Here is a 22,371-nt window from a genome sequence, read left to right as displayed (position 1 = left end):
GTGTATTCTTATAAATCAATACATCTCTTCTCCCTGCCCGAGGCTCGACAGATCAGAGAAGAGCACTCTACTTTATTCCTTCACATTACAAATGTCATCTCAGAAGAAGCTTTGGCGGAACATCCTTTATTTATCGTGCAGTCCAGTTAGTGACATCGCTTAAACAAAAATAAAGAAAACAGCTACAGCACTGAGTGTTTTCAAGCGTGGATTGGTCCTGGCAAGTTCTGACCAGATAGGAAAAATCAAAATGACATTAGGAGTTCTGGATAATGCACTTAAATGTGCATTATTCAGAACTCTTTTAATCTTGGGTTCGGTCTTCTCCGAGGTTTCGTGCTGGTCAAATCTATTAATCGTCGTCTTCATCATCATCATCATCATCTCTGTCATTAAAGTAAGTGTGATGTCCTCTCGGGGCAGACGCCCATGGTCTGTCGTAGCCCTGACTGCTGCCCGACGGCTTCTCCTGCGTGGTGATGAGGTCTATGATGGCCGTGATGACGGCGCAGTCTTTGGACTGACGGTTCTGCCAGTCCACAGGAGCAGGGCTACGAATTTTCTCCTCCAGCAGAGAATCCAGCTCTCTCTTTAAACTCTGTCGGAAAAAAGAAACAAAACAAACAGGAATGAAGAGAGAGAAAGAGAGAGAGAGATGAACAGCATCCTGAGCTTTTGTTTTTGAGAGCGCCCCCCCTACGCTTACTTTGACGAGGTGAGCGATGCGCGCTGGCGATCTGAAGACGATCCACTTGTCCACCGCGATGGTCTCCTGGTCCTCCTCTTTCTGGATCGTGATGTTTCCGCCGAAGAACAGAAGGGAGAACGGGGACACCTCAGTGCAGTCGTACAGGAAGATCTGAGGACACGGAGGAGAGAGAGAGAGATGGCGCGAACACACCATGACATTAGTTGAACAAACAAAAACAAAGTGGCACACCTACACACACACACACAAACACAGACACACACAGTGACAGGGAGCAGCATCACGATGACACACGGTGCACCGACAGCTCCTCGGCGGTGTGGGCTGGAGGTGTCCCATTAGTGCAGAGAAGCTGTGCGAGGCTGGGAATGCATTTCAGTGCCTCCAGTGCTGAGAGAAATGTCATCATGACCCGTCTGTGTGTGTCTCGTAAAAGGGTTACACTCATTTTCATCCACTTCTCCGGAGATGAACGGCTGCTTGTGTGAAGTGATTTGATTTTAAACGCACATTTAGAAGAAGAAGAAGAAGAAGAAGAAAGAAAAGAAAAAAAAGACAGCAAGGTTTCAACCGAATAACGAGTGAGTGGAAAATCGTTCAAAACATACTTAGAATTCTGAACGTTTCGGAGAGCACAGAAGATTATGTAGATGGGATGTAATGCACTAATCTGTATGCACGCATACGCTCAAAAAAAAAAAAAAAAAAAAGCCCTGCTTTGAGGTCAAAAGTCACACAGACCACATTCCCAGCAGACAGAGTAGGACAGTGTGAGAAATGAGTGTCAGAGAGATGAAAAGAGAAGGTGAAGAAGTGTAAAAGAAAACGGGGGGGAAGAGGGGGGGGTGACGCAAGGAGAGAGCAGGGACATCTGCATGTGTCCCATGAATGTGTAATGTAACAGACCATCATGGGAGAGTGCGTCAGCCGAGACCAAGTCTGACATCATCCCTCGCATTCAGTGTTTTGAAATTAATTCAACCTCTGTCCTGTACTTCCTGCTGGATTTCAGAAAACAAACGACCTTCACCGTCTCCCACTCTCTGAATATCTTTCTATCATAATATGCACACACACACACACACACACACACATATGCATAGCCTTGTCTTCAAAAACCTCTTACATTACTGGGAGGAGGAGGGGGGGTGGGGGGGGAATAATGATGACATCCTGAAAGGCATTTTCTTGTTCATTATGACGAGCACAACAAGGTAAGGGACTGGAGTTACACGAGGCAATCACGATGGGTTTCTTTGCTGCAGAACGTTCTCAAACAGAAACAACAAAGACAGATGGATGGAAGGGAGGGAGGGAGGGAGGCAGTCAGGTAGCTTCAATGACCCCCCCTCCCCCCCACCACACACACACTCACACCTACACAACCATCTCTTACATTGTGTTTGGGCGCTTTGAAGCACAAGAGGCCTTTGAGAGTTGAAAGGCAGCCTTTTAATCAAATATTCATTTAGTGCAAAGCTCCTGTGGCACCGCTCTCAACCTTTAACCAGCGGTCCTCCTTTGCACTTACACGCCGAAATCAAAACGATACGAAACGCAGCACTTAACTGGGAAAACACACAACACCCTTTTTTTTTTTTTTTTCACACCCAGGGGTGGGAATCACGATGCGACTCGGAAACCATACACGAGGATACAAAACCTCATAATTTTTTTTTTTAATGACATGGCAATCATTCATTCAAAGATACATCTGATTGACTGAAGAATATGAAATTCCCCTAAAAGGTAGCGAACTCGATTGAGTTTCATTCCCGTCTTGCGTCATCATCTCTTTCGACTTCTTCCCCAACATTATCCCGCCGTCTTGTTCCTCTTCTTCATTCTGCTGTCAACATCTTCTTCTGGTCACCTCACCCCTCGTTCATGTTATAAAACCCCACCGTGAGGAGTCACGAAGTTGTGACTTCGTGAGTCACGCTGCCGGAAAAATCCGTTCAGGTGCGCCGGCTTAATGTGTTGATTTAAATATCAATATTTGACACAAGTCGGGCTGACGAGTTTGACATTTTCAAATGCAACATTCGTTCTTCCCCCCCCCTGTCCCCTACTCACACTGCTCGTTCTCATCTTCAGGTGGTAGATGAGCCACTTGTAGTTGAACTCGGTCTCTTCGGCGTTGACGGATTTGGGGTGGATGCACACCTTTCCATCAGCCTGAGTGTACACCTTCACCCTGAGAGAGACAAGAAAAATCACGTCAGTGACCTTGAAGCTCCTGTGATGAGATCTTAGATTGGTTATGAAACAGAGAAATTATTACTTGGGGGGAGGGGGGGGGGGATAACAAACAGACCATCTGCTTCAAGATCGATTCGTTCAATTAGGCTTCTTGAACGCGGCAGTAGGGGAGGTGTCAGATCAGTAACGCTGCAGAAAAGACTTGATTCTTGATGTGCGTTAGATTTGAGTGTTAAAACAGAGCAGGATGAAATTAATTATGCAATATTTAATAGTGTAAATTAACGCAACTTTCACATGGGAATGACTGACTGAAATGTTGTCCAGGCATAAGAAAACTACAAGAGTACGTGGGTACTAAACGCTGTCGCTGAGGCGGACGGAGAAAAGCGGCAGCAGTACTGCGAGCGTGTCGGTCTGTCACTCTGGCTGTCTCGCACAGGTGCCGATGACAGCTGCCTGAAGGCTCTTTCATGATGACTGCATTGATCTTCAGCCGCTATTTCACAATTTTTCTACTAACGCGGTCAACCCACAGCCTCCGGTGATCGTCATAGCAACCGTACGGGACCTCTTCCAGAAGCAGTCTTATGAGATATTCCGGCCGAAGGTCGTGTTTCCGTGTCTTCAGATCGATGAGAATGATTGCTGTGATTCACTCTCTAGTTAGTGCCGTCTCCATGTTCACACTCACCCGGGCCTCTTCCTGCTGTGTGAGGGTTTGATCATGGCCACCTTTGGGTATAAGCCGGCAACAATCACCGCCTTGATTAACTTTTCATTATCTGAAAGAGAGAGAGAGAGAGAGAGAGAGAGAGAGAGAGAGAGAGAGAGAGCGAGAGGGAAAAGAAAGAAAGATGCTCTTAAAAAAAACTGCTTCAAAATCTTCACCATTCAATAAGCTGAATCCTGATATAAAAAGCTCCTCGGTTACCCGAGTTGACGTTGGATTTGGAGTCTCTGGGCTCCTTGCTGCTGACAAAGCCTGCATGCACGAGGTGATCAGCAAACTGACCCTTCATGTTGTGCAACATCTGGATAATAAAAGGAAACATGTATTGATTGAAAGGCTACGTTTATCTCCACACACAGAAGTACGAAAAAAAAAAAAAAGAAAAAGAAAAAAAAAAAAAAAGGACCAACCCCTGATCTTGTTTACAAAGCTCAGCACTCCCACAATCAGCCCGGCTCACCTGGAGTGTATTGGCAGACAGGAAGTTGTCCCAGCAGTACTCCCTCTCATACCTGGCACCACGCCGTTTGGCGTCCTCCCAGCCCTGACCAATCGATGGATTATAAATGATTAAAGGATAAACTGGTGGAGCACAAGGAGAGTGAATGTGACAGTGAATGTGAATGGCTCGTCGTACCTGGAAGGCGTTGAGTATGGTGAGGTGGTCACTCTTGGAGTTCTTGGAAAGGACCTTTCTCCTCATGTCGGCCATCTTTTCTTTACCCTGACACCGACAGATGCATCACAGAGCATTTCATTCAGACTGACTTTGCAGAAGAAACGAGAGCATTATGCTCCATTGTGACTGCCTCTCACTGCCGTCACGTTCTGTACACTGTGTGTCCTACCAGTGGGATGAAAAAAGGGTCTTTGAAGCTGAGCGAAGCGGCGATGGTGAGCACGGGGTCGAGGCAGCCCAGCAGAGCTCCGAACAGGATGAGTTTGCCGATGTGAGGCTCCACGGGGAGACGGGCCAGGTGGAAACCCAGAGGTGTCAGATTCTCCTCGTCGTCCAGGGCGTTCTAACAAACCACGGAGAACGGGGCAAGTTTATTCAGAATACTGAGGATAGAGAGAACACTTTCCAGAAACGCTACAGGCAAACTGCTAGGGAAAAAACAACAACCTGCTTTGCACTGAAAACACGATAAAAGGCAATGTTTCGGGTTGGTGTTGCTCTCAGCATGAAATATTGAAGATGTTCAATCTTCTTCTTATGAATACTAAATTCTCTGCGGGCGCACTGTTTTTTTTCTTCTTGTCTTTGCAACACTGCAGAGAGAGTTTAAAGAAAGCATCCTCAGTGCACAACAAGAGTTTCTCCTTTTAAAAGTTACCATTTGTCACACACGTTAAAATAGAGGTTTTAGAAAACAGTTCCCGGCGGGTGAAGCTAAAATAATCGAGCGCCAAATAATTGGCAATCATTTGGATTGTTGCTACAGCCGGTTGTCTCTTCAACGGAAGGTCGAGGGTTCGATCCCCAGCTCCTGCCTGTTCGATGTGTGCTTGGGCAAGAGCACACATCGAAATATAAAACACTTTTCTGCATCTGTGCGGCACAAATAAAACTGCTTTTGAGATTGCTTTGTGGACACATTCGGACCGGATTGCAACAGAAAAAACTGTCAGATGACAAATCAAACTCAATTGTTCCCTATTTGGTCCTTACTCGTCTTTAACAGTAAGTGGAGGACCTGCACTGTTACTCACCAGGTCCATGAGGCTTTTGATGGCGAGGAACACGGCCTGCTCCGTGGGAGGGTCCAGGGCTTTCGCCAAGAAGTGAGCTATGGAGCCGAGCTTTAATATCTAGGGAGAACACGTCAAATGACATCACACACGCATGAGCAGGTGATCATCCTAACATTTAACCCCCCCCCCCCCATACAACACACAGATGAGGCAGTGGAGGTAAACACATAAACATCCAGGGATCTCTAAATGTGTTTTCATTTTCACATCAAAAACAGATTTCTAAATGCAACCAAAAAATCTGCCTGTATCACACCAAAGGGTCAGCCCGGCTGAAAGCGTGGTGTTGGGAGTGTTTGTGCACTGGAGTGTGTGCCCAGGGGTTAGCATGTCGTCAGTGTTTCTCTCACTTTAAGGACAGGCTGGTGCATTAGTCCGCCTCTCACCGACCAGCTTCAAACACCACAGTACGTACACACACACACACACACACACACACACACACACTCTGACTTGCGGCAGGCACACTCTCAAATGCATATCCAATAAATCGGCTGGTGAGAACAATCATTGCAAACACTACAACTGAGTGAACTTTGACCTGATGTTCCATTAGCCCAGGTTGTAAATATGTCTGAGTGGAAAATAAGGATTTTAAAAAGAGGGGGGGGGGGGGGGGGGGGAGCTACTTTAGAAGAAAGTGAGTATTCAAGTAAGAGAACGAGAGACAGAAGAGGAGCGTTTATACTGTCGGTGAAAAAATGAAAAGGAGAAGGAGCCAGAGAGCAAGAGGACATGAGTCAGCTCCCAACGTCCAGCGCTCGCTCTCATTAGGCAGTCGAGGCTGAAACTCAACCCAAACCAAATACAAAAAAAAAAAAAAAGGAAAAAACTCCAGCACTGTTCCCCTCCCCTGCACTCACAAACCTCATTCACAGCAATCATGTCCTCATCTCAACTCCCCAATGCTCAGCTTTCTGTATCTCTGTCTCTTTCTCGAGCCGTCTCTCTGCTTCTCTTTCTACACATACACAACCTTGATCTGCAGACAGAGCTCCTCCAGTGGCGTCCTCATAATTTCAGGTAGTTGGTAGGCATCCAGCAGGCTGGCCCTGAGGCCGTTGTACAGGTGATAGCACTTCCCTGGACGTACTCTGGACATGTGCACGGAGGAGAGAAAGAAAGGCTTGCGTTAGTTCTGTGAGAAGAGCTGGAGTTACAATCGATGGGATATAACTCAGTCGGCAGGCCGTGCTAATTGGACTTCCACTTAGACGTCGGAGTCAACTAGAAGAGACGTCTCGAGTCTCAACGAGCGGGGACGACTCGGAAGTGTCTACGCTTGGGCTTAGTGTCTTTAAATGGGGAAGCAGGAAGAGTGCTCACAGGGGAGACTGACAGAGAGTTGAGACGAGAAAGGGAATCGAGGAAAAAAAAGGGTCCACTAAGATGAGTCTCGCACACCTCGGGGCGACAATAGACAGCTTACTCTCATCATACAATATCCACCCGCAGCCCTGTGTGCAGACAAACAAACACAAACACACCTGCCCGCACGGCCTTTCCTCTGTTTGGCGTTGGCGAGGCTAACCCACTCTGCTGTCATGGTGCTGATGTTGTTGTTGGTGTCAAAGTTGGTCTCCTTAATCTTGCCACCGTCTATCACATAGACAACGTCATCGATGGTGATGCTGTACAAAACAAAAAAAGAAAAGAAAAAGTGAGTAAAAACGATGTCAGGAAGAAAAAAAAAAAAGTCTTCAAAGCAGTCGGCTTAGAATGCTGAGTCAAGACAGACAGACAGACAGACAGACAGACAGACAGACAGACAGACAGACAGACAGAGACAGACACACACACACACACACACACACACACACACACACACACACACACACACACACACACACACACACACACACACACACACACACACACACACACACACACACACACACACACACACACACACACACACACACACACACACACACACACACACAGAGAGAAGTAAAAATAACATTTAGCTCTTTGTCAAATTGGGAGTCTATATTTAGAGGAGTGATGTGACGGGAGTGCAAGCAGCTTCTTCATTCCATTCAGTCCAAGGAATGGATGTTAATTAGCACCCACCCACTGCTTGTATTAACAACTGGACCTACTGCAACACACACACACACACACACACACGCACGCACACACACAAAAGGGTTCATCATTTTTTTCCACAAACTCAGTGAAAAGTTAAAGCTCGGATTACATTTTTCAAAAGGCATTTGAACAAAGGCTGGAAAGCCCAAAAAATACTCAAACACACACACACACACACACACACACACACACACACACACACACACATACCTGGTCTCAGCTATATTGGTAGCTATCACAATCTTTCGAACACCTGGAGGAGGCCTTTTGAACACCTAAGAAGGGCGAGAGAGAAAGATGTCGTGTCTGATATTGAAGATGAGAGAATGAGAACGGTCTTCAGTGACAGCGGACGAGACGGACAAAGAAGGAAACGGGAGAACGCTGACCTGCGTCTGATTAACGGTCGGCATGAGAGAGTGCAAGGGGATGATAACAAACCGGTCTGCAACACAAGAGAGGAGACAAAAGAAGAAGTCAAACAAAGCACTGTTAGCTAACATGAGATAGCATCTCGTTAGTTTGTGAGGTGGCTAGACTTGGTCTAACATTCAAACCTTTAATATCCTGGGAAACACTACAAATTCAATAATGTAACCTTGTGTTGTCATACTGAAAATAGGGCTTGGTCTCGTCATCAATAGAATGTTCACTCTTGGTCTCAAGCTCTAAATGTCTAGGTTCTGGTGCACTCTGGTCTAGCTTAGTGTGGTTTTGATTACAACACTAATAGAACCCCATTATTTATTTTACTTTGGCACAAAAAAAAAAAATCCATTAAAATGCTGAAAAAAATGTGAAAAAATATTTTTTTTACTTTTACACAAATAAAAGGAAACAAACTATTTGGTTGCTGGGTTAAACTGAAAATGACTAATGTTCCTTTCCAGTCAACAAAACTCCTGAATCTGTAAATTGCTCCTAAAAGTTGAACCTCATTCACATAACACGTCGTCTGCTTCACCATAACGTCTGCTCTTATTGGTCGTCTCTTAAATGGAAAATCGTCAATTCATCTGCAAACTATTTCTTGAGTGAGTCATTTATTTATTTGTAGGTCTTAGAAACGGTTAACAGTGACATTAACCTTTACATTTCACTAAATCTAATTTCAAATCAAATGTCGGATTACCATTATGTTCTTAATCAGGAAGTAAATATTGCACGACAGACGGGTGATCTGTTCTGTTCACTTCCACGCTGACATATTCTCTTTGTGTTTTCTCGCGTGTATACCTGATCGGAACATCTGCTCGGCCATGAGCAGGTCATTGAGGCTGCTGATGTTGTCCCAGCCAGGCAGGAAGACCAGGATTGCTCCTTCCTGTCAGATAAAAAAAAAAAAAAAAAAAAACACATGGCACAAACAGGCTGCAGAAAAAAAAACAAAAAAAACAAACCGCCAACAGAAAGAAATGGCCATTAACCGGAAGAGTTTCGGCTACAGCTGAGCCAAGTGAGCAGGGTGCCCGCGCCCTCAGAGGAGCTGATGGGAGGCAGATGGAAACGGCTTGTCCTGAGCTCCCGACCTCCACCATCAGCCACGTAATGGGACCTGACACTGCCTGCCAACATCATTATGACAACCAGGCTTTCCACCACGAGACTGCTTTTGTTTTTGTCCAAGCACTAACTCAGGTTTCTTACTCATTCTATGTAACTATTCAATAAAACAGTCTATAAATCTACAATTCAATTTCACAGACTCTTTTGACGTACATCAGAGAGTGAGTACAACGCGAGTAAGGAGGAGCTTTATCAAACATTGAGTGGACAGAACCCTCGGAGGATTCAGTTTTAAGAGTGAATGCTGCAAACACATGAAGTATTCAATCAGTCAGTAACAGTCAGTACCCAAAAAGTATTAACGCTTACATCTAAGCCATTGAGTTCTAAAATAATCACATTGTCATCACGCAACAGAGGACTTGGAAAGGTGTGAAGAAATAATTGACAAATCTGTGACAAACCAAAAAGAAAGGCTTCAAGTTGTGATGCCGGATGTGGAACGCACCGATTGGTTCGGAGCTTCTGCTAATGACAAAGCTGAGTGCAGCATGGAGTAGAGAAGCTAATACTGCAAAGATAATGTTCCCCAGACAGACATCTGCTGAAGACTAGTCTATAGTTAAGTAGCTATTACTTTAGGACACCTGACATCAACTTAAGATTGATGAAGAAAAGATAAGATAAAATAAGATATTACTTGATTGATCCCCAATGGGAAAATTCGGGCATTGCAGCAGCAATATAGAATTTTTTTTTAAAAAAAGAAGGAAAAAAAAACGAATAAAATAGTAACATAAATACAATTTGAAAAATAGTAGAAGAGGTATACAGAAAACTATACATAATGGGGTGAACACAGCAGCACAATGAAGAAATGATGTGCAGTGAATGGCAGGCTAAAGTGACACTTGATGATTTAAAGTGACGTGTGTTCAGAGGCAGCGAGTTATGTAAACGGCAGATTGACGGTTATAAAGTATCACATATAATATAGTGGAATATATACAATATTCAGTTGTGCAGATGTGCAATGTATAGAATACACATGTAATATAATAAATGTATATTTAAAATAAAATAAAAAATATGATAAGAGTATGTCATTATTATATTCTACAGTGCAGTGAATAGAGTATCGATAGAAGTATAAAAGTCTTCAAATACTTCATCTAAAACTAAAACATATTATTATCTCATAGCTGGTGTCAAATTAGCAGCGCTGTAAAAACGTTAGCGATTCATTTCCCAAGAGGAATAAAAGAAAGGAGGAATAATAGACATTGAAAAGTAGCTCCTGGGCTTCTGAGTACTCCTGCCTTTTAATTAAGCCTCATCATTATCACCAGTTCTTCAATGGCCTGCATACACATGGGACTGTAAATGTGGAGCTTGTCAGTGTCTGTTTATGTGTGCGAGTGTTGAGAAAGGAGGAGGAGGAGGAGGAGGAGGAGGAGCACATGCTCACACACATGCTGGAAAAAGGCTCTGATTAATCCCAAATAGAAATCTAGAAAGTGCAGTAAGCTGTGTGGCGTTGGCCTACTATTTATCACACAAACCGCCCACATAAACACACACACACACACACACACAAACACACAATGGCACCCAGCAGGTGTTCATTAATGCCTGCATGTCAGCCCCCTTAGGTGTCTAATCACAGAACCCTGCAACATAATTAACCAATCATCACAGTCGGAGAGCCTGGCAGACGGTTCCTATCCTCGGTTCACGACGCCGTCACACCAAATCAGCCAATTCCCTCTTGGCCGTTTGACACTGCCACGGCGAATCAGCTGGTTGACTGGCTCAGGGTGGCCGTGACCAATAGAGATACAGCGCCGTGGTGGAAGAAGTAATTATTCTGTCCATCTGCGTAAAGTCACTTCTTATTCTGGGCCTGTTTCTCTTCCCTCCGCTCGCCTCTCATCCACAGCTTTCAATAAACACAGACGCAAAATAACAAGAAAGTTGGAAAAAAGAGGAACAAAGTGTCTCATTTCCTTTGATTTGAACACGGAGGATCTTCTGCTGACTTACTCACTCGTTATTTTCTTTTGATTAGTTACAATTTGCTACCACCAAATGAAATTCATGGTGAAAATCTTTTCCTATTGTAAAGCTGTTATCACACATGCTGGCACTGGAAAACGTGACCCAGGTCATTTATGGACCATGTAACATTCTTTTCAAACTTCTGCTCTGCCGACATTTTTTTTTTTTTTTTTTCCATCTGCTTTGACAACTCAAAATGTGTAGAGCAGGTCTGTGGAGAAATACTGAAAACAAAAAAGGTTCAAACTATCAGAAAACAAAGCAAAAGGTTAGATCTGACCGAGATGAGCACATTACTAAGAAAGACTGAATTTAGGCCTGAACACACACACACACACACACACACACACACACACACACACACACACACACACACACACACACACACACACACACACACACACACACACACACACACACACACACACACACACACACACACACACACACACACACACACACACACACACACACACACACACACACACACACACACACACACACACACACACACACACACACACACACACACACACACCAAAAGGAAATTGAACAAGAACGGTAGATTGGACGTCGGTAAGGAGAGCATCTGTTCAATCACTCATTAGCACAGAGCCGCTGCCAGGATCAGTGTGATTTCCTCTGATCTAATGTCGCTCAGAGTTCGGTAGCGAGCCCTCCTGTTCCTTCCATCTGCTCTACCTACAACTGCACCATCCTACTCTCCTCTTTTTTTTTTTTTTTTTGCCACTTTCCACATCTATGTCAACTGTTGACTTTTCTGTAAATTGGAAAAAACATTTCATCAGGGAACGCTGCTGTCGGTCAAAGTGAGGAGAGATTTTCAGGTCCCAGAACAAAAAAAAAACGTTTCAACGACAGGAGATGAGTTTCAGCGGCCCTACAGACTGTCTGGAAAACATTTACCATCTAAAGTACAAATCTACTCCTTTAAAAATCTATTTGAAAACAGCCGGGGCGCGTCTGCTTAGTTTAGAGACGGATCTCACCTCGTCTTGGAGCACAATATGGCGGATCAGTGCCACGATCAGCCCCAGGTCAATCTTATCATCGCCGTCCAGCAACTCCACCGCGCTGATGGTGCTTTCAGAGTACCTGTTAATAAGGAAACACAGAGACCAGAAGAGCAACGTGAACGAATGCTTTAACATGGCAACGCAACTTCTACAGACTATTTGAATAACAGTTGTGATCTTAACAGCCTCTCATATCATTTTAATCTAAAAGGGGGGGGACCTTTGGAAAAGTTGATACTCCCTTTTTTTCAGTGGGTATGTTTTATGTTTTTGTCTTTTGCTTTAAGAAGTGTTTTTTTGTAAGGTACACGCTTGTTCGAAAAAATAAACAAATCAATTTTAATCAATAAGTGTTCATCGTTTCCTTTGCACGTGTGTGCCCTGTTTTATTTTCAGATTTCTAACGTTAGGTTGTGAACGAAGGCACACGGTATGTAGTGAGACCACCAGTTTGTCAATGAGCTCGTCAGAGTCTGTGCAGTGGGACTTCTGATTGTAACTGTCAGGACACGGTGGCGTAATGGTCAGTGCGTGTGCCCTACGTACAGAGGTTATATAGTCCTCATGGGTGGACGGCTCGGGTTTGAATCCGGCCTGTGGCTCCTTTACTGCATGTTATTCCCCTCTCTCTCTCTCTCTCTCTCTCTCTCTCTCTAGCCTCCCATCTTGACATAAAGGCAAAAAAAGCTACAAAATAAAGGCGACCGTGTGAACAGAGCGAACTGCAAATATCAAGAGAAATAAAAAAAAAAATGATGGAATAAGATGGAAAATTCTTTGCATAGCGCTCCTGAGGCTGGTTCAAATCAGAGAGTTGTCTGAGGCTACCTACTAAGCTGCTGCCTAGCTGTCCACATTCAGGTATGAAGTGCACACATGTCCCACTTTTTGCTGCTATCACTTCCTCCGCTGCTCACAAAGGAAGTTCTGTCAAAGGATACAAAAAAAAAAGGGGGGGGGGGGAATTTTCAATGAAAGTTCAACTGAGGAAAACACCCACTTGATTGACCTCTCTTCACAGGAGAGTGCGTCTGAATGCAGACGTTACTAACCTATGAAAGGGACGCATTTTTCTAAGTAGACACTCTGCTCTGTTTTCTGCGTTCACACCCTGAGGTCTGAACTTGAAATTCAAATTCACAATGTATAAGCAGCCTTTTCCCCCCCCACATGAAGATTCATCAATCAACCTGGCAGCTGTTAGGGCTACTTACACCAAAGTGGTTGTTCTCACCTGCATTGCAGTGTGCGTTCATAAGCAGGCCAGCTGTCTCGGTATTCAACCTCCTTCTCTTCCTTTTCAGGTCTGGAGTTTCGCCCTTGCCAAAAGCGTCTCTTCCAATTTGAGCGTTGGTCCTTAACTTGGGGGCGGTACCTGGGAGACAAAAGCAAGCAGTTCATGCAATACACCACGTCAACAAACGGGAAGAAGTGGTTCCATTTACACACGTTTGCATGACCATCTTTTGCGCGTGCGAGTTCTACCTCGTCATCTCCACCACGTCCTCGAGCAGGAATTCTTCCACCGGGAACGTCAAACCGGGGATGTGAATCATCGGGCAGTTGTCTGAAAGAAAGGAAGATGAAAAAAGGGGAAAGATGGGGAAAAAAAAGGAGGATTTACGCTGAGCAGGATACGATAGGCCATGTCGGCGGGTGGCGCCTACCGAAATATTTCGAGAACTTCTCTGCGTTGAGCGTGGCACTCATGAGGATCACTTTGAGATCGTCTCGCAGGCTGAGCAGCTCCTTCACGATGATGAGCAACACGTCCGACTGCAGGTTTCTCTCGTGGATCTCATCCAGAACCAGGTGGCTGATACTGGAAAGCAATCTGAAACACACCGAATGAGAAACATGGGGGGGGGGGAAGCGGTATAAATCACTGATTGAAGAAAGAACAGTTTGTGTGTGTTCCTGGATTTTTCTCCACTTGGTCAGAGAATAGCACGCACACGTTTGTATTAATTATGGCTGTAATCGATACAGCTCAAATTATGAGGGAGAGCATGTTGGCTCAAAGCGTCACACATCAATAACCCCTTTTTAAACAGGAGCTCCTTTCTGTGCAGCTCTTGTTTGCTTCTAAACTGTTGCATGTTTGTGAACCCAGCACCCACTTATGGATGTTCGTGTCTGTTTGGGTTTTTCATTGTATTTGATATATCTTGGCAAGAAGGTCAAGGTTTCTAAATTTCCTCCCCCCCCCCCACACACACACACACAGAGACACACACACACACACACACAATGCAGCATTTTTTAAGTGTAGATGAAAATGCCTTTGATTTGAACATCTTTAGGTTGAACTCTCATTCTGCATAAAGAGATTCGCAACTTTTTTTTTTTTTTTTTCTCATGTGAACATTTCTTTTGTCCTTTATGTATATAGGTCCTGAAAGCTTTTTACGTTTTTTTTTTTTTAAATCTTATTATTCACATTTCCCTGTAGTTCATTCAGCCACAACTGATGACTTGTCTGGCATACACATTGAATTAAATGTGGGGCTGAACAGTGTGCAGACGTTTTACATTCCCCTGCAGCTGGATGCATTTTGTTTTTCAGTGTCTGTGCGAGTCAAAACGCTAATGCATCTCTAATTTGGTGGCTGCAAACAAATAGCGACAAGTGTATACACATCTGCGGGCCATGAAGACTGTCAGCTCGGAGGATTTGTGTCAGACCAGTGCAGTCCTAAAATGACTCGGAGTGGAGTCTTTGCCAATTCTCAAAGGGTTTAAAGGAAGACGAGAAGTAAAGCTGGCAGTCTCTTTAGAAACTCAGAATGCAGGGATGAGTCAACAGAAGGTCTGTGTGTGTGTGTGTGTGTGTGTGTGTGTGTGTTCATATCTCTGCCTATGTGAATGGAGACCCATACTAATGCTTCCTCCACACAAACAGCATAGTGGACCACAGATCAATGAGGATTGTCCAGAGTAAACACAGAGGAGAGACAATTCCTACAGCTCGAGCAGAGACATCGAGAAAAACGAAAAGAGGAGAAGAACACGTAGGAGGGAGATGTGGTGATGTTCAAGAAGCGATGTGGGGGGGGGGGGACTTACGGGTCTGAGCGAAGCCACTGAAGTATAATTCCTGTTGTACAGTACAGGATTGAACCTTGTCGCCGTGGTAACCGTCTGAGAAATAAGAGAAAATAAGAAAACAGACTTAACATTTGCAGAGTCAGAAAAATTAAGACTAAAACAAAAAATGGTTTTCTCTTTCCCATCTTCCATCATTGTGCACGTGACGCCATCATCTTTCCTGCTGCTCATTTTTCAGTTCAGGATTTCACACCAACTTTCTTCTAATGATCATTTGGTAGACGCAAAACTCAGCCTCTCCACAGTGTTGACATTCAGCACAGGCTGAGGCTGCTTGAAGATGCTGCAGATACACAGATTGCTTTTTAATAAGTAATGAAACCGGTCTAAACAGGTATTGTTTTTTCATATTTTTTCATATAAAGTATGTTTTGTCTTTTGGGTGATGAGAGTTTTAAAGCTATCACGACAAACGTCTCCAATGCAAAGCAGAGTGCCTCTGTTATTACACCGAGAAGGCATTACTTTTAATTTGAAAGAATTCAGAAGAAGGTCGTAAATCAGCCTCATAACACCTTGATGACAGATTAATAATGATACAGCAGCAGACACTTTTAAAACAGTAAAGAAAAACAAAAAAACAACAGCAACAACCAAAATAAGCCTAAACATGACGCACTGCGTTTGAAGCAGGTTTGTTTAATACGATGTTATAATCTTTCTTATATTGGCCTGAAGACGTTATGGTGGGAGACACTTTCAGCCTTCAGAAGAAAATATCGGAGCTCCCTCTCACACACATAATGCACTCCTGAAAAAGTCCCATTACTGACCTGGTGGGCTGTGTGTGAAAAGACAAATGGCAGCCTGTGTTCACCCTGTCTTTATGCAGGACTTTTCCTAGCAGCCACCGAGTAACATGTGCACTAGAGGTCAGGTAATAGTCACACATTCACTGTGAGTAAGCGGGCGGGGGGACATTTCTCGCGTTGAACAGAGTTTATGCTCCTGTCTGCTCGTCTCAGACGTCAGCATATTGTGTTCCGATTGTCCCCTGTTGTGTTCGTCAAGCAGGAAACTTCCTCGTACACGTTGAGGGGATTTTAGTGCAGAAACATGATGGAAGACTCCTCCTTCTCCTGTACAGGATACAACACTGTGAGGTTCATGTGTGGGGGGGAAAAAAACACAAAAAAACACAGGGCCTGGATAATGTCCTAAAACTGTACGGAAAACGTCAGGAGGGTTTAAGATTTCGAGATTAAGTAACGTTACTTGGAACAGACCGACACACCACGGGATAGATGGAAAGAGTCCATATTTAAAGCATTCCTCTCTGCAAGTATGACACGAAGAGGAAACTCTAAAGGATACCGAATCATAGCAAGAGGGTGGCTTGTTTTCAAGGCTCCTGAGGAACTTCAAAGGCTTGATAGTGTTTGTCATCATTCGACTATCCCACTCACTATCATTCGTAGTGCCTGAGAACAGTAATTCACACTAACTGTAACCGGCTCTTCGTACAGATGTCATCTTTCTGGCTCTGACCAGCAAAGGCTGTCGGCTCTGTTATCTTCTCCGGCACGGTCAGAGCTGTGCACAAAAAGCGACAGCGGACGATTTAGAATCAGCGGTAAAGATCTGATACGGTCGTGAGGACAGCAGTCCAACCAAGAGACAATCAGGGAAAAGCAGAAAAAATAAGCCTTCATCCACAAAACAAACCACGTCAGACTTGAATGTTCATGACTTTCTGTTTCTACTTCGCGACGTTGACAGGATTGTAAGTAAAAGGCAGTTCAAAACGCTGAGCTGAGACAAAAAGTTACTCAGAAAACGTGTGAAAAAAAACACGAGGCAATGTATAAGACGCAACACTCAACAAGATAAGCAAAATAAATTGAACAAAATACGGGGCCTACACCCTGAGAAAGGATCAAACTGTAGAATTACGACGACTTCTGCATCGCTAGAAGTCTCCCTCTGGATTTTAAGCAGCAGCACTGTGATTCAGCAAAGGATGTCTGACTGACTGTAAACACAACACTGACTCATCAACTCTGACATCTCATTCTCACATTTTTAAGGTGGAAACAGGCTGGTGCAGTCATCGGCTAAAGAGCATTGAAGAGTTTTAGTTAACAACTAAAGGATTTATTTTTATTTAAATAGTATTTTTCTGTAGCAAGTGTGGAGGTTGGTAACATGTCGAAGTTTATCTTTGGGGGAAAGAAAAAAAAAAACATTTTAAACTTGTCCAGTCTGAACTGTACATACTAGTGTACTAGCTTGAATTTCCCTCGGGATCAATAAAGTATCTATCTATCTATCTATCTAGTGTACGGCATGCATCAGCCTCCTTCAGCTGAACCGGGTGAAGACAGAAGGTCGACATGATGATGCGTAGAAACATTGCAAAACTGCAACCACAGCTGCGGTATCGACGTCTCGCCGCTTCCACTAACAAAAACACACACTTACCGGTAAAGTGTCAAAGATCGCTGCGGGATAGATTATTGTGCGAGTCTGAAGCAGACGCTCACCGTTATTAAAGCTGGCTGCACATATATTCATGTTGCTTACTGCCACTTTAACACAATGAAGATACTTCATTACCTCTGAAGACGGATTTGGTATCCACAAGAGTTTCCATTGCCGACACTCTCTGCCCTCTCTGCTGCGACACGCTCTGCGACCTGAGAGGAAGCACACCGCGACATTCAGATTCACAAAGAATAGAAACCCTACAGACATGACTGAAATGACTAAGGCAATTCATAAACATGATATTTAACAACTTAGGATCTTTATCTATACTCATTGTGCTCACAGCAGCAAACAATCCAGCACAGTTTGACTGGAATACATAAAGAAGTACAAACCGAGATGGCACTGATGCGACGAGGCTGTGTGCACACCACACGACACATGGAGCCCATGCCTCTGTCTATATAGTCATCAAGGATGAACTGGGTGACTTGAGTTGTCTTTCCACAGCCAGTTTCTCCACTCACGACCAGAACACGGTTCGCTCTGATCAGCTCCACCAGCTCCTGAGAGTGGCAACGATAGAAGCAGGTGAGAGGAAGTGGAAAGATCGTGAGGATGAGGAAATACTCCTGATAGAAAACGTTGGATTTTGAAATGTTTGTAATCAATGATAAGGAGTCGCCCCCATTAGACTAAAAACATACCCTTTTTTTCCCATAGGATGGTAGTTTCTCCCGAAATTTCTGAAGACAAAAAATTAAACAAATGACACAAAGATCATATACAATTTGTTAGTTCTGTTTTTATGAGTTTATAATGGACACATTTTTTTCTTTTTATTTTCACAGATTCTGTGTTGTCACTTGTCTCTAACCCTCAGCATTCACTCAGTGGGATAACATGACTTCACAAAAAAATGTGATTCTGGGTCTAATCTGCTGTTTAAATGCATTTTAAAACACTCTTTTGTATAACTGAGGAATATTTGAATATTGTTCCTGTAACGACAAACACACTAATTGACCACATGGACATCTTTTGACCTACAAATCTTAGAGCAGCCAACATAACAAAAAACAGCCACAAGAGAACAGGCATGTTGACATTATTTTGAGTCACAGGCTGTTTGCCCAGCGTTAAAATATCCCGTTGTTTTCGTGTCACTTGAACTTATCAGGTCTCGAAGCTTTTTATAAAACTTGATACTCATCATCATCACACTCACCAAAAATTCAGTGTACTTTGGATCTGATGTTTTGTTCTGCATATCTTCTTTAAGGGAGTCGTCTAATGAATTGTCTCTGACTATGTCATGAAATAAGAACTCCAGATCCTTATCTTGACTTATTAGTTTCTCTTTCTCCTCCTCCTTCAGCTGCTGATGCTGCTCTTCCTCATCCCAGTTTTCTGGAGGTTCATCTTTAGTGACTGCATTCGAAAAGTAACTAAAAAAAAAAAAAAAAAACACGTGTAAATATCAACAGTAAAGATAAACACCAGCTTATGTTGTTGGGCTTTTTGGGTCAGAGTTACATCAGCTATGCATCTATATATTTGAGGCAAGTGTCAACTTCCACTGCCTGCCTCAAAATGCTTCAAAAGTTACCGTTGTGATTTGGAAGTAGCTGTTTTCTGGCCTTGATCAATTTCTTCTTCCTCTGATTCAGATTTGATCTCCACTTTAAGTTTATCCTCTTCAGGCTTTTCCCCATCAAAGTAACTGTGAACACAACGGGGGTATGTGTTAATCAGAGTCTCAGGTTAAACAAAATAACTGGCTCTGCAAAGCTTTATGTTCCTACACAGATTTATTTGCTGCAAGCTAAACATCTCAGTGTCCAAGCATGATTATGTAAGCTGTGTTTACCAGTGACCACTACTGCTGCTGGTAGCAGTCCGCCAGTTGTTAGAAGAAGAGGCTCTTGCACCGCCGGCGTCATTCCTTAGACCGTGCTGATCATTCTGGACGGAGTTAAGCAGCTTGGTAATGTGCTGCTCTCTGGCCTCATCCATTTGGACCACCGCCCGCTGCACACACAGACACATGAAGATACAAAATGAGCACCATAGCTGGCTTTGAATCAAGGTTTTCAGGTGGTAACACAATACATTTATATATATATATTTTTTTTTTTAAAGATTTATTTTTAAGCCTTTATGCCTTTATTATAGAGGGAGGAAAGTGGACAGAGTCGTAAATCAGGGAGAGAGAGTGGGGAGAGACATGCGGGAAATGGGCCACAGGCCGGACACGAACCCGGCCGCCCACGCGAGGACTGAGCCTCAATACATGGGATCGTGCGCACTGCACGATAGAAATACATTTCTATTTTTAAAGATATATTCTCCCATTTCCTTACTAGTAATGTACTGCAACTATGAGATCAATATAAAATCAATACAAATGTTACTGAACATTTTAAGGACTACTTGCTCTCTTACAAAAAAGTAAGGATAATTGTACTATTAAAAGGTATACACCAGAGTCTTCTTAGATGGTGAAACTTTTCAATTCTTTGTTTCTTTACAGTCCCGAGTATTGTAGCATCTGCTTTAGAGTGCACACCATTTGCTGTTTAAAGGGGACATATTGTAACCCCTTTTCTACTTTTTTCAAACAGTCCTGTGCTCTAAATGAAACATCTGTGCTGTGCTTTGGTCCAAATATAACATGAATCAAGCATCAGAGGAGGTTTGCGACCAGGTCTCTCAGAACGCTCCGTTTTGGTGTGCGTCTCTTTAAATGCAATGAGACCCCCCTGAGTTTTCCCTGTAGACATCACTTCTCTGTAGAAACAATAACAATGGCTGACTTGCGCAAAAGTTTTGCTTTAGACTGGAGGTGTCCATGGGTGGAGATACCAGGGGTGGGGAGAGGATTTTCGTACAAGAATCCAACTTGTGATGTCACAAACTGAGGAAATTTGAAACAGAGCATTTTTCTCTGTGTTGTCAGACTGAAACAGACGACAAATAAAGGACTGGATGGATTTATTTCAAATTGTGTGGGTCAATAGACACTCAGGTTACCCAAATAAATGTATTAAAAAGACTATAACAGTGGATTGTTCATAATATGTCCCCTTTAAACTGGGGAGTGTCAACAAAGACTTCATGTCTGTTTTAAAACGACCTGCTCTACTCAACACCACGTTAAAGAGCATCTCTATCAAACGGAATCCATACCGATCTCCGGTCAGCTTGTTTCCTCCTCACTGCTCCGTATCTCGCGTACCACAGACCGATCTCTCGGCCCTTAAGGTGAGGAGGAGGACGGTCCCGTTGTCCTCCTCCTCCTCCTCCTCCTCCTCCTCCACCTCCTCGGTCCGGGTCAAAGTCAGAACTGTGTCCTCTTGATCCTCCCCTACCTCCTCTTTCCCATCTTTCTCTACTTCCATCTCTGTGCCCTCGACCTCCTCTTCTGCCTCTTCTCCCACCACCACCACCACCTCCTCCTCCTCCTCCTCCTCCTCCACCGTATGCGTAACTCATCACACCGTCAAGAGAAAAAAAAAAGCGATGAAAACACCAAACAAAAGGAAGTAAAACCTGTCCTTACAGCCGATTATAAACCAAACAGACCGCTGTCTCGTTATTTAGCTTTCCTCTAATTTAGCTAAGCTATAACACAATCCAGATTGGATTCTGAATCTGAGCACTGACAATACAAATGTACATAAGCCATCTCTTCAAAGTCCTTAATCTACAATTACAATATTAGACCTCTGATGAATTCTGTTGTAAAAATTCAGCAGCTCTTGTGCTTTCTTGCTGTATTTCATTTTGTATGTCGCACAGTTTCGACGTCATGGCAGTCGCTTGATAATGGCTTGGTACTCTTTGATTGGTTGTTCACCCTCCACCGTGCCATGATCCAAATAAATATTGTTTTTTTATTTATTCTCTATTAACCCGACACCTGAACAGTCTCCTCGCGTTCAGAATGTATTGAATAAAAAAAACAACAACATTATACTTATGTATAAAACATATTTCTACAAAACTAGCTGCACACTTAATCATTCCACATTGCTTATCATTTAAAAATGAATAATTGTTATTTTATAAAATAAAAAGAGATCTATCCTTAGATCTATTAATGATCACTATTAATATATATGATTTTGGTCTCGCCTACAGTAGAGTAGACATAATTAATTATTTGCTCCATACTTCATGCTACTATTATTTGTTCATATAGGCTACATTATACTTTTCGCAGGACAAAAAGGAAAATATATTAGCATTAACCTGTTGCTAATTAATACTTATTCTCATTTTCATAAATTCATGTCACTCATGTTGTTCTGTTTATTTAAACCAGCCCTGTGGAGCCTGGTCTTATTTCTGTCAACAGGTGAATACACTTTTAAGTATTTGAAGCAGCAAGGATTGAAAAAACCTGAACATGTCTTTCGTACTTACATTTTGAAGCACAGAGAGCAGAGACAGTCAGTGCTGTGTAGCTGCTGTAACTATCTTGCTCCCAGCTCAAGCTGATCATCAGGGATTGACCTGCTGTCTGGGCCTTAAAGGTTGCAGTCGAATAAAAAAAAAAAAAAGATCCACCATGACTGCTACAGCCAGAATAACCTTACCATTTCTTTTTTTCCATCTGCAGCTATACATTTCACTCTGTTACAATATGCTCTATATGACCATTTTACTTCTAACTAACTAGGTGAAAATATACTTTGTGTAAATGCAGATTCTGCATTGCCTATGGTATTGTCTTGTCCCTT

General features: G+C 43.3%; 1 protein-coding gene across 1 annotated transcript; it reads right to left on the bottom strand.

Annotated features, from left to right (window-relative positions):
* Positions 1-112: 112 nt before the first annotated feature.
* dhx36 (DEAH (Asp-Glu-Ala-His) box polypeptide 36) lies at positions 113-21,453 on the bottom strand. The gene is made up of 26 exons (XM_079354810.1): positions 20,816-21,453; positions 19,497-19,657; positions 19,236-19,349; positions 18,855-19,074; positions 18,334-18,372; positions 18,022-18,192; positions 17,756-17,835; positions 15,158-15,232; positions 13,759-13,925; positions 13,577-13,658; positions 13,326-13,466; positions 12,065-12,170; positions 8,727-8,814; positions 7,880-7,935; positions 7,701-7,765; positions 6,887-7,030; positions 6,376-6,493; positions 5,358-5,456; positions 4,493-4,666; positions 4,282-4,368; positions 4,105-4,188; positions 3,846-3,945; positions 3,606-3,696; positions 2,786-2,906; positions 707-859; positions 113-598 (listed from the first exon to the last, which is right to left on the bottom strand). The coding sequence occupies exons 1-26, from the start codon at positions 21,119-21,121 to the stop codon at positions 353-355; spliced, it is 3,288 nt and encodes a 1,095-aa protein (XP_079210936.1). The 5' UTR covers positions 21,122-21,453; the 3' UTR covers positions 113-352.
* Positions 21,454-22,371: the final 918 nt, after the last annotated feature.

This window comes from Symphodus melops (assembly GCF_947650265.1).
Source record: "Symphodus melops genome assembly, chromosome: 10".
In the NCBI taxonomy this organism is placed as follows: Eukaryota; Metazoa; Chordata; class Actinopteri; order Labriformes; family Labridae; genus Symphodus; species Symphodus melops.
The sequence above is the reverse complement of the archived record's forward strand: the minus strand, read 5'-3'. Positions and strand labels throughout refer to the sequence as shown.

Excerpts from the sequence above, each read along its gene's own strand:
- dhx36 (XM_079354810.1), bottom strand. The coding sequence starts at position 21,121 with ATGAGTTACGCATACGGTGGAGGAGGAGGAGGAGGAGGAGGAGGTGGT. Across the intron at positions 12,171-13,325 it reads GAACGCACACTGCAATGCAG|GTACTCTGAAAGCACCATCA; the intron begins GTGAGAACAACC and ends CCTTATTAACAG. Across the intron at positions 6,494-6,886 it reads AGGAAAGGCCGTGCGGGCAG|AGTACGTCCAGGGAAGTGCT; the intron begins GTGTGTTTGTGT and ends GCACATGTCCAG.